The sequence below is a fragment of the Mauremys reevesii genome, linkage group 20 (genome assembly GCF_016161935.1).
Source record: "Mauremys reevesii isolate NIE-2019 linkage group 20, ASM1616193v1, whole genome shotgun sequence".
In the NCBI taxonomy this organism is placed as follows: Eukaryota; Metazoa; Chordata; order Testudines; family Geoemydidae; genus Mauremys; species Mauremys reevesii.
Genome location: NC_052642.1, coordinates 21,957,561 through 21,972,540, shown reverse-complemented (window position 1 = coordinate 21,972,540; position 14,980 = coordinate 21,957,561). Strand labels below are relative to the sequence as shown.

Genomic DNA, 14,980 nt, shown 5'->3' with positions numbered 1-14,980 from the left:
ATTGTTAACAGTGTCAATCTTTGATTGACACATTAAAGCAAGATCCTTTCTGTCAGTTTTGGATGGGTTGTCCAATTGGAAGTCCTGTGGACATAAATTTGCTGTCCTGCCTAGCATTTCCTCTCTCAGAAAAAATGTTCAGCTATTATTGAACACAATTTGTTTACAGAGTCACTATATTAATAGAGCCTTATTCATAAATTTGTTTAATACTTTGGGAAACTTAAAGCAGGAAAACTTTATTCTAGTGTATGGTTTGTTTGTTTTTAATGCCTGAGCAAATGTGATGCAGCAGCTCCACATATACCATTAGGTATCAGGCTTGTAACTAGATCACTTGTCCTGAGATCACAAATCCCTCCCACATCCTGCATGCTCCAAGTGCTTTCTTGAGTGTCTGGGAGGGGACAAATCTGCAGTCACACTAGACGTGTCCCCTGGGGAGCAGCTGTAACTAGTTCAGTTTAGTGGGTCCTGAATTGCCTGAGCATCTTGGGTACCAATTATCTGCTTCTTTCTCTAAATAGAAGGTCCCCCTTCATGCTCCCTTAGCTATGCTTTTTACAGGACACCAAGGCTTCCAGTTCCTGTGCATCAACCACACTTCCATTTAAGTACCTGCTTAGAACACACCTTGGGGCAGGCATCTTGTCTTCTTCCAAGTTTGTGAACCACATCAGTGGGGCTGTATGGATAATAATCTGGAGGTTTCTGCAGCTTCTTTGTCTAAACCTGAGAGCTGATGCATTTCTGTGCTGAGAATGATTCCTTCTGGCAATCTGAAGAGTGAAATGCCCTTTCTTGGATAAATTCTTCCATTTTCACACTGATAATCAAATCCTGCATCTTCCAGTAGTGATGCTAGCACCAGCACTTACCAAACTGTCCTGGGTTAGCTTTATTCACTGCTGTTCAATAAATGAAGCCCCTGAAGGTCTAAACCGCTGAAGTGATGCCAGACTTAAGATAAAGGATTTCCCTTTGGTAACTGTGATAGCAGACTCTGTGTTCTCTGCTCTTTCCTTTTAGCCTTCGGTCCTCAGCTAAATGAATTTGGGATCTTGGCTCAGTCCCTAGTGGGCTCGTTGTTCATATCACAAAGCAGAGTTTATGATGCAGCTAAGTTCATCAATTCTTGCTTGGCAGAGAGATGGGAATGAGCAGACAGCCTCTTCATTAGAAATGCCTGGCCCTCCCAGGTCAGGATCTGAGCTGGAGCACAGTAGGGCCTTGTAAAATGGCCTCAGCTGAAACAGAAATAGAAAGCAGCAGATTCTTCCGAGGCCTACTACCTTTTGTGGCATAGGGGTGCACTGAGATGCTAGTTATTTTATATTGTTCCTTGCCTGCTTTGTGCCTCAGTTTCCTCAGCTGCTTGTTTTCTTTATGTTCAGAAGCCTAGGTGCTTGAACAAGTGCAAATCCAACCAGGACATGGGGAGAAGTCTCCAGTGCCATGACTGATGATCAGGAGCTTCTGAATGGGACTCTGGGGATTTTTCACCCCATCCCCTCTGTCATTTCTTATTTCGTTCTCCCTCCTTCACCCCCCCACTATAGCCTGCATCACCAAATCTGCATTGCCTCTTGGTCCACTTCACTGAAAGGCAGGAATTAATACAAAAATGATTTTCCCCACCATGGCAGGCTGTTGAATTTGGTACCAATAACCCCACCTAGTAGATAAAATTTCAAGCACATGTATGAATGCGCTGGGCCTGCTGCACCAGGGGATCAGGGAGTAGCCAGTGGTGTCCATTAGGCCTGGTATCTATTTGAGTCAAATTTCATCAGTCTAATTTCTTTCTCAGCCTGTGGGATGTTGTCCTGGCTCTTGGCCCAAAGGAAAATATGTCCTTGCATTGCAGTGACCTCCTTGGTGCCAAGCTGGGAAAATCCCTCTAATATATGGGAGAAGGATATTCCCCTCTTCTGAATGTTCAGAAATTACTCCAGATTACTGTTCCCAAAGCAATATTTCAGTGGGTTTCCTTTTCCTGAAATACTCCCTTCTCCAAGTGTGTCAGCACTTTTCTTTCAACTTGTATGTCTGTAAAATCATCTAGCTCATGGGCATACCAGATTTCTCATTCTTCTGGTTGCTCACAAGATCTCTCTCTTTCTTGCAGCTAAAAAGAGCTAGCAGTGATGACATGTTAACAAAGCCAGGGGTGACAGCAGCCTCTGGTGTCTCCAGGCTGAAGAAGACCATTACAACAGGAGCGATTTCTGAGCTTGCTGAGAATCGACTGAAGTCCAGCACAGGTAGGAGTAAACTGGATGGCAGATCAATTTCTCTCAGTTTACCAAGTTACGAATTGAGTGTCTCATATGATCATCCCAGTAGCGCAGTGAGCCCTTTCCCACTATAATACTAATGTTGAGAATGACACAGGCAGAGAGCTTTCTGTGCCTCAGACATACCTTTTGAATATAGCCTACGCATCATTAAAGTCAGTGTTCCACCACAATGTTGGAATGGAGCAGAGCTATCAGTTTTCCCAAGTTTGATCCAGATGCAAGTTTTTGCCTTTTCTGCCAATAACCGTATGTTATCATGGCAAACAATGGTCAATTTCTATTCCTGGAGAAAATAGCAAGTTTTCCCACATTTGACACTAAACAAAATTTTGCCGTTTTCACAGGGTGATTAAAAAATCAACTTTTTGCCTTTTGTGGAAAAATGAAGAAAAAAATCTTTTGGGCAAACTGTAAAATTAGCAAAATCATGATTCTTTTTCCCAACCCTCATGTGCTTTTACTGCTGGATCAGCTGCACGCTGCCTTTGATTTTAATTTAATACATTAGCTATTTTATTTATTTAATTTGTCAGTCCATATACTTGTTGTAATTGGTAACTTAACAGTGGCATAACAGTTCTTAAAATGCTGGTAAATCTAATTAAATATGTTGCTTGACTGTTTAGCATACACAATATTGTCTTCATGTCCAGATTATTGTATTTAGGATTCATTGTGCCTTGTTTTTCAATATTGATTGCAGTAAATAACAATGTGTTATAACATTCATCTGTATAATTCAAGAGTGAAAGTGTTTTTTGTGAATTAAACAAGTCTTCAGAAGCATTGCAGAAATGTTAATTGAATTGTTATGCCCAAAGCTTGGGCGTTTGTCACTCTCAATTCAGATGTAATGGTGCTGAACTGTAGGAGCGTCACATATTGGCCAGTTACAAAGAAGAGTCACTAGGTGGCACTAGTAGCTGGTGCTAAGACATGGTGAGACCATTCTATCATCACTGCTTCCTGAGGGGATGGGGCTGTTCCATGCTGCTGTTGAAACCCAGCAGGGTCCTCCAGAAACAATCTTAGTCGTCGCAAAAGGGAAACGTCTCATTGTCCCAGACCAGACATACACAGCGTTATAGCCAACCCAGTCCAATGCCTAATAATGAAATAAACCAGGAGTGCTCAAACTTTTTTTCTGAGCGGATCACATCTTGATAGAGACAGATTGTCTCACAGAGGTCTCCTCTCCCCTTGCAATTGTGCAGACCCACCTCCCCTCACACAGCAGAGGGAGCAAGAGGCTGAGTTTAAAAAAAAAAGACTCAAAGCAGGGTGGTGAGGTGGCATGTTGACCTAGTGGCCTCCTGTGGAGCTTGTCCCCAGTGCCTTTTCCTGGTGAGCTCTGCCCCTCCACTCCTTCCAATTGCTTTCAGCTCTGCACAAGTTTCCAAAGGCAGCCAGCCACGCCATCTGCATACCAAGTACTCTGTGCAAACACTCGGCTTTCCCAGATGAGCTCAGCAAACATACGCTTTTGTCTGCTCTCTGGTGGCATTTCAGAGAGAATGCAAGACCTTATTAAATTTGGCCGTGACCTCACTATTTATCATGGCCTCTGCAAGGTTTGCCAGCGTTCAGGCAGTGGGTAGAGCAATGTTGCTAACCAATGAGGGATAAAAACTTTATGGAAATTTTTATTCCCTTCAACTGAGTGGTGCATAATGTAACATTGTAAAAGCATCATAGTAACCCAAACACAGATCCTATTCTTCAGTGAAGCAGAGCCAAGACACTAGAATTTAATGGAGGCTTGTCACTTGCATTTCATGGAGGCATTCGAGTTTCCGCAGCCAACAGAGTCACCCTGGCCAAAGATTCTTCCGGGGGGCAGTGAGAGGAGCAAGAGAACATACCCAGACACTGCAGCATGGGATCCAGGGAATGCAGCCAGGGCAGCATCACTGTAGGGATCCATATGGAATACATATGTCAGATATAAAAGCAGAGGCTCTGTACTGGAAAACTCATCCTCCATGCCTATAGAACAGGGGGAAGGGAGAATAGGATATATGACTCTTTAAAAAATATAAAATAATATCTTGATTTGGTTCTTAGTGACCAGATTAAATTTGAAAATTGTTCTTCCACCTTAGAACTGGTAGCTGACTGAGCATTCAGCTTTGCTTCAGCACGTCTAATTCTGAAGGAGAACATCCACACTGAGCAATATCAGCACAAGTTTGAGAATGTGCATCTGTGGCTTTGTAATGCACAAATAATCAGTAATCATTTAAATCTTAAATTCATAAAGTGCCTTTTAATGCTGAGAATAGACCCAGGTGCTTTACATATTGTGTGTGCATGGACACACCAGATCCTGCAGCCTTTACTCAGGGGAGTAGTTGCATGCTCCCAAAGAACCCTTTGGAGGGTTTTGAGGGTGATCTGGGCTCATTGTTATGGCTTCCTCTTTTTCTGACTGTACCTTGAGGATGTTTGCTCAGGCATTGGAAGGTTTTGATGGCAACGGGTGAGTTTTCAGTGGGTGCACTCTCCCACACCCCTATATATAATATAATTAAAAGCAGGAAGGAGGATCCTTGACAGAACAAGGAGTAATGGTCTCAAGTTGCAGAGGGGGAGGTTTAGGATGGATATTAGGAAAAACTTTTTCACTAGTAGGGTGGTGAAGAACTGGAATGGGTTACCTAGGGAGGTAGTGGAATCTCCTTCCTTAGAGGTTTTTAAGGTCAGGCTTGACAAAGCCCTGGCTGGGATGATTTAGTTGGGTTTGGTCCTGCTTTGAGCAGGGGGTTGGACTAGATGACCTCCTGAGGTCCCTTCCAACCCTGAGATTCTATGATTCTATGATCTAAAGCTGAATGCTCTCATTCCATAGGCATGCTAAGGACAGATACCAAAGGTGAAATTATAATACAGTATCTCCTCACCTACAGGAAGATTAGGACCAGAAGTGACAAAGGTCATACTGAGTGTCCCTTGGGAAATCTCCTGTGTTGAGAGAAAGAGGCTTTAGAAAAGGTTCAACAGAGAGAAGTTAAGCTGGAGCAAGTGCACTTGCTGGGACCCCATTGAAGCAGTAACTCCAAGGTGTCTTTGGCAGTGGACGGGGCTAAGCTGGAATAGTAGCTTGAATGCAGAATCAGGCTAGGTAAGCATATTTGCCTGGCTGGGAAATGTAAGACTTTGGTTTTGGGAGATCCAGGTGGCTATCGTGTGGCTGGCTGATAGCCTAGAATTCTTTGTGCTTCTCTGTCTGACCCAGAGGCCTCTGGTTTTGATATTCAGCTTTCTCCTCACTATGCCTTTGCCCGCGGTTTTGATCTGCATGGGATCATGTATTTCTGCGCCTTCCAACAAAGGACCCAGAGGTCTGATGCTTGTGCTCGCTTTCTGGATGTTTCTCCTGGGCAGGAATTGTGGTGGTGTCCTCCCATGTGTCAGGATTCCAGACTCTCTTATGTGCTGAACGCAGACCCACACCATGTCATACAGACAGAGTGTGACCTCCTTGCTCCCAGCTGCAACAGACTCCCCTGACTCCTCTTCCTTTCAAGTTCAACTTCAGACTTTCCCTGTCTGGTTTTGAACCTCTCACTAGCCTCACTCCACTCCCCTTCCTACTCCCTCTGCAAGTCTAGTACTGCCCTCCCCATCCCACCTCACTTGGTGTGAGAGAACCCCAGCTTCTGTCCTCAGGCACAGCCTTTGTATCTCTCTCTGCCTCTTCAGCTCTACACCACCTTCTTCCAGATCTCAACTGAAATCATCAGTTCTTTTCTCTGTTACTTACACCAGTTCCTTTCGCTCTTCCTTTTGTTCTTATTTGAGTCAGTGGTTGGGTTAATTATCTAGAATGCAGTTTTATCTGAAGGACACTATACAAACTCAGATTGTATATTGTGGTATGTCTGTAACATTATTGCTGTGCTATAACTTAAAAGAAACAAATTATTGAAACCAAAAATGCCAAGGTTGTATACTCCCTTGAGCATAACCCTCCCACATTTGTTTTGGTGACCTTGAGCAATAGTGTGTGTTCCCAATGTCGCAGATAATAAATAATTGACACCACTCTTGCCTGTCTAAACACAGCCCGTGGTGTGTAGGCTGTCCCTCATGGAGTTTAAGCCATGCACACCATTCTTTTTATGCTGACACAGACTACCCTGTCTACCTCATTAGAAGCTAATGCAGTAAATCAGAGGTAGCTTAAGGAAGACTGGGCCAACCCCCTCCATCCCTCTGGCAAGCGGAGTCTAAGCAAACGGAACTGGAGACAGATCCCAAGCTAGAATTCCTGCTTTGTGATGTTTGGCTACGTAAACTCCTGGCTGTTTTGAAAGTGTATGTAAAATGAAATGACACATACAGGGAGAGCTGCCTTGGATGTAGATTCCTGTTCCACTGGGTTATTTCTTGCCGTGGGGAGCCCTGAAGCAGAGAGTTAAAGGCCAGATTTCTAAAGCTCTTACAGCTGTTGCTCAGAATGTTCCTTTGTAACAAAAGGAGCTGGAGGAACAACAAACCTGGAGGAGAATGGGGGAAGGTCTTTGGAAATGCCTGTGTAATGTTTGCATCTACTAAGCAGTAAATAAATTGGCTGAAAAGGTGTATACCCAAGCTGGTAAATTTTGGAATCCCTCCCATCCTTGGATCTCAGGGTTATGGGAAGGTCAGCGTTTCCCAAACTATTAAATTTTTAGGTTTACAAATGAAACTAAATAACTGTGACATTATACCCCATATTCTTCATAGAAATATGCCATATTCATATCATAACCATAACTAAGATATACTTTATGCAAGATGGCTTATGTAAGATATCCTTGGAATGGTTATGGTTTGCTGAATGTGATTATTCGATTTGTACGCATGTATCATTTCTGTATCTAAAGTTAGGAATATAGACTATGTAACAATTACAACTGGGTGTGTGTGTGTTTGGGAGACGCCCACCAGACAACAGGCCATCAGCCTTGATGGGCTGTTACGAAGAAACAAGACTGTGAAGATACTAATCTCTTTTCTTCCTGAGAGTAGTCCTGGGCGGTAGCTGACACACTACTAGGGGCATGTCTTCACTAGCAATGTTACGTGGCTGTGTAGTCGCGGCACCAGCCCCACCTCCATGAGGGAAGTAGCTCCCAGTGCTGTAAAGTGGCAGTGTAGACAAGGCCTTAGTCAGTGCTTAGTACCAGGTGACAGGAGCACCTATCTTGGACTTCTAGTAATTTTCCACTAACAGGACAGGGAGGTCAAGTTTGGGAAACAAGAGTCCCACCTTATGTAAATTGTATTTAAGACTGGGAAGGAAAGCAGACAGGACACTCCTCCATTGCCTACCCAAGAAGAAACACTGCTGAAAGGACAAAAGAACTGACCTGAGGGGAAAGGCAGGGGTGAGTCCAACCTGAGGCAGGGGTCCAGGCTCTAAGAAGAAATAACTGAAACTCTAGGCAAGCTGAAGAGTTTCTGTAGCTTAAAATCTCATTTAGGGTGAGAAATTACTTCTTGAAACTAGTATCGTTAAGATCTTAAACTTAATATGTGTGTTTTGTTTTATTTGCTCAGTAATCTGCTTTGTTTTGTTTGCTGTTCCTTATTATCACTTTAAATCTGCCTTTTATAGTTAATACATTTGCATAAACTGGGTTTAATAATAAACAAAACAATCTGTGGGGGGGCAAGAAGCTGCGTATATCTCTTTTCACAGTGAGGGAGAGGGTGAACTTACTTTTTTATGAGCTTGCGCTGTGATGAACTTTCTATACAGCACAAGACAATATACCTTTGGGTCTGCACCATAGGCACCAACTTCCCCTCTGCCCAATGGGTGCTCGACGCCCTAGCGCCACCCCAGCCCTGCTCCTGCACCACCCTTGCCCCACCCCCTTCCCCAAAGTCCCTGTCCTGCCCCCTCTTTACCCACCCCAGCCCCGCCCCCTCCCCACCCCCTTCTCCACCTCCTCCCCTGAGCAGGCCGTGTCCCCACTCCTCCTCCTCCCTCTTGGAAAGTCCCAAGTGCCGCCAAATGGCTGTTAGGCGGCTGGTGGGGGGGAAGCACTGGGACGATCGGGGAGGGGGAGGAGCAGGGACTCAGCGCTCTTGGGAGAGGAGGCGGGGAAGAGGCAGGGCGGAGCTTGACTGCCAGTGGGTGCGGAGCACCCGCTAATTTTTCCTTGTGGGTGCTCCAGCCCCAGAGCACCCATGGAGTCGGCGCCTGTGGTCTGCACTCCAAGGGAGGTGGGCACCTGAGTGCCGGGGCAAATCCCTTAAGCTGAGTCTTCTCGGAGCTGATCTCCGAGTCTGTGCCTTTCTGCAGCGGGGTGTGGCCCTGCCTGTGTGTGTGCTAGAGGAGACTTAATAGCCTGGCTTAGCAAGACAGGGTAAAGGGGGCCCAGCTGCTGGAACAGGCAGGCTCAGTGGTATCCCAAAACATCAGGTGGCACCTTAAAGGGAACAACAGGTCACAATAACCTTGTCCTCTGCTACCGCCCATCAGAAGATACCAAAGCCTGTTGCATACTTGGGCCACGTCTATGCTTACAGCGGCACAGCTGTACTGATACAACTGGGCTGCTGTAAGAGCGCTTGTGTAGCCGTGTTAAGCTGATCAGTGCGAGCTCTCCCGTCAACATAATAAAACCAGCTCAACGAGCAGCGGTAACTGTGTGGGTGGGGGAGCATTTCCCGCCAGCATAGCGCTGTGCACCTGATACTGGCAAATCTTGTCACACCCCTGAGTTATAGAAGTTTGGCCAACGTAAGTGCTAGTGTAGACATGGCGTAAGTCATTTACTTACCTTGAAGAAATGTCACATATCCTCACTGTACAAATGGAGAAACTGAGGCACAGAAGGTGCTGTGACTTGCCCAGGGTTACACAGCCAGTCAGTGGAAATCTTGTCTCTCTGTAGTTTTCTGCAGAATCCCAATTTATAAACTTTCTGGAGTCAACTTGTAAATTCTCAAAAGGACTGTTGAGTTTAATCTCTCTGGCATACTCCCCCCACTCTCCCCCGCCATATTTCCAGCAGCAGCTATTACCTGGCAGGTTCGTCAGCTGAAACATTCATCTTTTCAAATGTCATCTTGTGTGCATTTGGTTTTGTGCTGATTGGAGAGAAGCCAGATGAAAATAAGGGGTGTATGCGCAGAGCTGAGCTGAAAGCTCTGGGCAGGATGGAGAGATCTGTGTGATACTCATTGATATCAAGTTCTGTCAGCTGCAGTACTCAGCATCAACGTAAATTACATCCAACTGTAAATAGCAGGGCAGGTTTGTTTATTTTGCTAGGCTGCTTTGCTGGCTCATTTGTTTGTTCATGGGTGAAGCCTGAACCTATAAAGAGCTATTCACATCACCTGAAAAACCACAGCTGTTTTTCAATAGAACGCTTTGCCTCCCAACTAAAGGTCTGGCCGAGTTTGAGATCCTCGGGATGATTATAGCTGTTGCTATATGTCCGGCATCCCACTAAAATGAAAACAAGCCACAGGTCACTTGGACAGAAGTATCAATGTCAGGATGCTACATTGTTAGCACAGTAAATAAGCTGCATAATACATTATGTTTAAATGACCTTACTCTATGAAGAGGTAATTGATATAGATGTACACCAGACAGGGTTGTTTGGAAGCTGAAGCCTTTACGCTTCCATCTCACACCACTGTCAAGTTTTTTTCTTTTTCTTTAGACGCTCTTTGTTGTGCATACAAGAAGTTAGTGTAGCCAGTGATGGCCAAAGTAGGGCCCAGGGACCAAATGCAACCCATAGAGTTCTACAGCATGGCCTGCAGCCACTCTTCTTGTCAATATGTTGACTGATTCCCAGCATGCAACTGTCCATTTTGGCCTGAGCAGGCACTATTGATTATGAGAGACTGCAATTTGATCCTTTTTATGCAAATTTAGTGTACCGCTCAGATTCCTGCCAAGTTCCCAGAGTTGCCTTCCAGTTGAGTAAATATTTGGTGCCCACCACAGTTCCATTGACCCTATTTTGGAAGGATAATCCCCCTTTTTTTTTTTTTTTTTAAAACCAAACATTTATCATTACTCCAGGAGTCCCTCCCAAGGGCTCTCTGAGTTCCCTAGTTTCCACTGACATTAAAACATGTCCCAATATTTTAGATGTTGTAATGTGCTTGCTCTATAATATGGTAATACCCTGGTAAATAGAAAGATATGATCCTATATTTGTGTATCATGTCTCTTGAAACAAAAGCGAACTATTGTAATGATTGTTTGGGTTTTGATGTTTACATGGCCGGGATTTATAAACTTGCTAAATAAATAACTAGGACACACCTTTTTTTTAACTGCTTTTCTTCCCAGATGTCACTGCTTAATGCTTTTCTGTGTTGGCAGTGCTGGTCTCTAGAAGTGTAGCCTGGCTCCATGAGGGTGACAGCTCTCTTCCCTCACTTTCCCTAGTGCTGTGGGAAAGGATATTAGGGTTGACATGTGTTATCCCCTGGGAAACCCGGACCAGAAGGGCTCACTGAGGATTAGCATTAGAGAGGAATCACACTCCCTTGGCTGATGCTTTGTCGCATTTCCTCTGTTAATCCATTGAGGCATCTCTTTCCTTTCAGAAACACGAGTACTCAAGACTTGAGGTTCCAGAGGTCTAGGCCTGCGTAAGCCAGCAGGTTGTTTCATGGTATAGAGTGACTGTGTGCTAATGTGAAGCTGGGCTGGACTAGAACCCTTCTTTCAATGGTCAGATGCTTCAAAACATGTCTTCAATAAATGGCTTTAAAAACTCATTGACGAATCTAACTGGCAATTAAATTTGTTCAGAAAATGCTAATGAGCCCCAATTAGAGCTGAAAAAGGAAAGTGATTCTGTCTGAAGGGCAGTTCTCGGATGAGCTTAGGGTCCTTTTACCCACCATGCATCAAGTTTTGACAGTGTCTGTTTCTTGTGATCTGTCACATCAAAGGCTGCCCTGGGTCTGCAGCAGGGTTGATGTACCTTGAATTCAGTAAAATTACCATATTTTTTTCCTGTAAAAGATACAGACCGGGACATGTGTGAGAAACTAATGACACTGGTATGTGCTGTTATATGACAAGACCTCACTAGAAACCAAATGACTGATCCCATTTGGGATTTCCCTGGGACAATAAATATGCTAGAAAGCTTCATCTGGAAATGTAGCTGGATTCTGCTATCTGCCACAGATGCAATCAGTGGCTCCGATACCATTGCAGTCTTTCCTGAAGCAAAAGAGGCTCTAGCTCTGGAAACAGAATACCAAGGCAAAAGCAAAAATCCCTTTGGAGCTTTCAAGGTAGAAAATCCCTAAATAACTTGAGCATGTACATGCACCCATCGCTCCACTCCCTGACACGTGGGCATATGCTAATATGTAGGCACATATTCATACATATCTCTCTGCATGCTCATATTGACACACACTGATGAAGACAAAGTATTATTATAAGGCTCAGATTTATGTTTTCACCTCCAATTTTCTAGGAATGATTTAATCTAATTGCCAAGGCCAAACATTTCAAAAGGTGGGGGCCCAGATGTTTAGGTGCCCAACTTTAAGCATCCTTTTTTGTGCCCTGACCCTTAAAATGCAAAGTGACAGTCCTTGTTTCAGTTCACCCTTTTATATGTTTCATCTGCAAAAGGGAGATAAAAGGGAGTTAAAGCTCACATGGAAACCACCATTTAATTTTACGGGTGTAGAAGACTCTCGGCCTTGAACATTGACTGCACAGACATCGGATGAAAAGTGGCATATCCCTTTGAGTCCGTCCCCCCTTGCCACCATTCCTTTGTCTTGATCCTTAATCTTAGCCAAAATATTTGGATTTGTATGTTCAGCTCTAGCATAAATACAGAGACAAGTTAATACATGGAGTTATTTGCATCCATTCCCATAAAGTAAAATTTTGAATTTCCAGGTACTTTTTTTCCTTGGCCTTTCTTTCCCCTCCCTCTTGAAGTGGGTTGCTTGGTAGGTACTTTGAGCTACCTGAGTAAGGAATTAATTCTGCTGCTAGTGGGGACCCCCTCTTTTCTTAATGCATAAATGACAATGACCCTGATATCATGAAACCAAATTCTCTAGATAACATTTTAGGACCTAGGTCTCATTCCCTGATTTCCCTAGGCCAAAAGGGTCTACTGCTAAACCCCCTTTGGAGGTGGCATGCAATACTAGTGTGGCATTATGCCCCATATTCTTCATAGTAATATTATTGACATGATGTATTTTATGCAAGATTGGTCATGCAAGGTATAATTGAAAAGGTTATGATTCACTGAATATAATTATCCTATTTGTATGCATGTATCATTTTGGTACCTGAAGTTAGGAATATTGTCTATGCATCTATTACAAATGTGTTTACACCTGGGGAACGCCCACTAAGCAGAATGCAATCAGTCTAGATGGCTGGCTGGATAGGGCCATTAGGGAGAACAATAGGTCTTAGAAGATGCTAATCTCCCACCCAGGAGCCTTCCTGAGGATGCTACAAACAGCCTGTGTCCCTACAGGGGCATGTGACCACGTCACCTGGTACTGGACTCCATCTTGGAATACCTGTGTTTTTTCACAGACTGGGCATGAGAGACAAAGGGTTCCTGCCATGTGCAAAAGCTATTTAAGGCAGGGGAATGACATCATCGCGGTCCTTCACTGACTCCCTGCCCAGAGAGATGCCTGAAAACACCTGAGGAACAAGGACTGGACTGGGGGAGAAGGGCTGAACCTAGGCTAGAGGGATTTCTAGCCTGAGACAGGAATACCTGGTGGTTTTAAGCTGCAAGCAAGTGCAGCTTGCCCTCAAGAATCTCTGCAAACTGTCTAAATCAACAGTTAGGGTGAGAATCTGCTACTCATATCCAATCTCTTTAGTATATTAAGCTTAGCTTGTGTTTTTGTTTATTTGCTAGGTAATCTGCTTTGGTCTGTTTGCTATCCCTTATGAGCACCTAAAATCTATCTTTTGTAGTTAATAAACTTGTTTTGTCTAAAACCAGTGTGTGGAAATCATAACTTGGGGCAGGAAGCTGTGTATATTTCTCTTCACATTGATGGGGGGTGCAAATTTCATGATCTTACACTGTACAGTTTGCTGTGCAGCGCAAGCAGGGCCGGCTTCAGGCACCAGTGAAGGAAGCACGGGCCTGGAGCAGCACATGCTAAGGGACAGCATTCCGTCCATTCTTGGGGCAGCACAGTCCGGGCGGCTTTTTTTTTTCCTTTGGCAGTCCGAGCAGCTTTTAGGGGTTTTTTGTTTTTTTTTGCTTTGGCAGTTTTTGCTTGGGGCAGCAAAAATGGTAGAGCCAGCCCTGAGCGCAAGATGGTGTAATTTTGGGTTTATACTAGAGAAGGGGGTGCGTGCCTTATGAACTGGGAGGTGCCTTAGCTGAGCCTTCCCATGTAGCTGTGTGTTGCTGCAGCTGGGTGTGCCCCTACCTGTGTGTGTGTGTGTGTGTGTGTTGGAGGGGGCTTGAGGGCCTGTCACAGTAGTACAGTATAAAAGGAGCCCAGGCTGGTGGGTCAGGTGGGCTCAGTGGTACCCCAGTTCCAGGTGGTACCCTGGAGGGAATCCATCACAACTAGTACAACTTTTGTGGCCCTAGGCTAGGATCTATTTAATGACCCTAATAACTAGCATTCTTGCCTAATTGGAATGCACAGGGAACAGGATTAGTGCAATGCATTTTAGTGACTTTGTGACAAGGCCTCTGCTAACTGACTCTGTTGTGGATAAACGGCACACCCTGTCTCTTTATGAGGCACATTGGTGGCTGTCTGCCGTCAGCCCATTGCAGTTAACATGAAGGAACTGGCATTTGCTGACCTATGTTTCTGGTTGTGTCCTCCTTTGCTCACTTTGTTGCTGCCCTGCTCTAGTGCGGCAGCTAAACAATTCAGATTTGCTTTAATATACTTATATTAATGTTTTCATGCTTTGCCCATGACTTATTTTTAAAACAGCTCCTGAAATGAAAGAGAACTTCTCTATCTGCTATGTATTCCCATGGGAATCATTTTGTTGGCACATGTCTGCCCACTGGGCTCTGAGCCAGTTAAAAGGATTCAAGTGTGTGGAGGGGATGCTGAAATGCTAAACCTTAAGGACCTTAAGGACTTGACTCACTAAATATGTTGACAGTTAATTGGCTCAAACTAACACAAATAGGGAAGATCCATTACAGCTGTAAACATGCCAGCAAAGATCATAGCAGCCCAGCTAGGGACACCATCTAAACAGAAGGGAAAAGTGCTAGATTCTCCCTAGAATACCACACATGCCTTGGGGTTTTTTTGTTTCTTTTCCAGTCACCATCAGGAAAGTGTTAGAGCAGAGTCAATGTGACCCCATGATTACCTGCATTAGGTTAATTATCAGCTTTTCTCCAGCTAATTTGAAGAGAAATTATCCTTAAGACTAATTCTCCAGGCCTAGATGTATCACAGCCAACATGGCTTGTCACGGTGCCAGTGTGTTTGCACTCAGAGAATGGGGTGGAAAAAAATTAAAGGAAGTCAAAGCTAGCCTGGCCTACCAAGTATGCATATCCGGATATGCATACTGTACAGATGAATTCTTGGAAAGCTGCAGTTTGGTCCCACAAATTTGGTCATGACCTCAAAGTGTCCTAGTCCCAAAGATTTATTTTGTAACTTGGTGGAAAATAACAGATTTGCTCTTTCTTCTGAGTTTCAAC

At 44.3% G+C, this 14,980-nt stretch overlaps 1 protein-coding gene across 8 annotated transcripts in view; it reads left to right on the top strand.

Moving 5' to 3' along the window:
- Window positions 1–14,980, top strand: part of SPECC1 (sperm antigen with calponin homology and coiled-coil domains 1) — a 155,724-nt gene that overhangs the window by 35,773 nt on the left and 104,971 nt on the right. For all 8 annotated transcript variants that reach the window (XM_039507551.1, XM_039507553.1, XM_039507555.1 and 5 more), the window contains one exon: window positions 2,129–2,264. In XM_039507551.1, coding sequence (XP_039363485.1) covers window positions 2,129–2,264 — 136 coding nt within the window. The remainder of the gene's footprint in view (window positions 1–2,128; window positions 2,265–14,980) is intronic.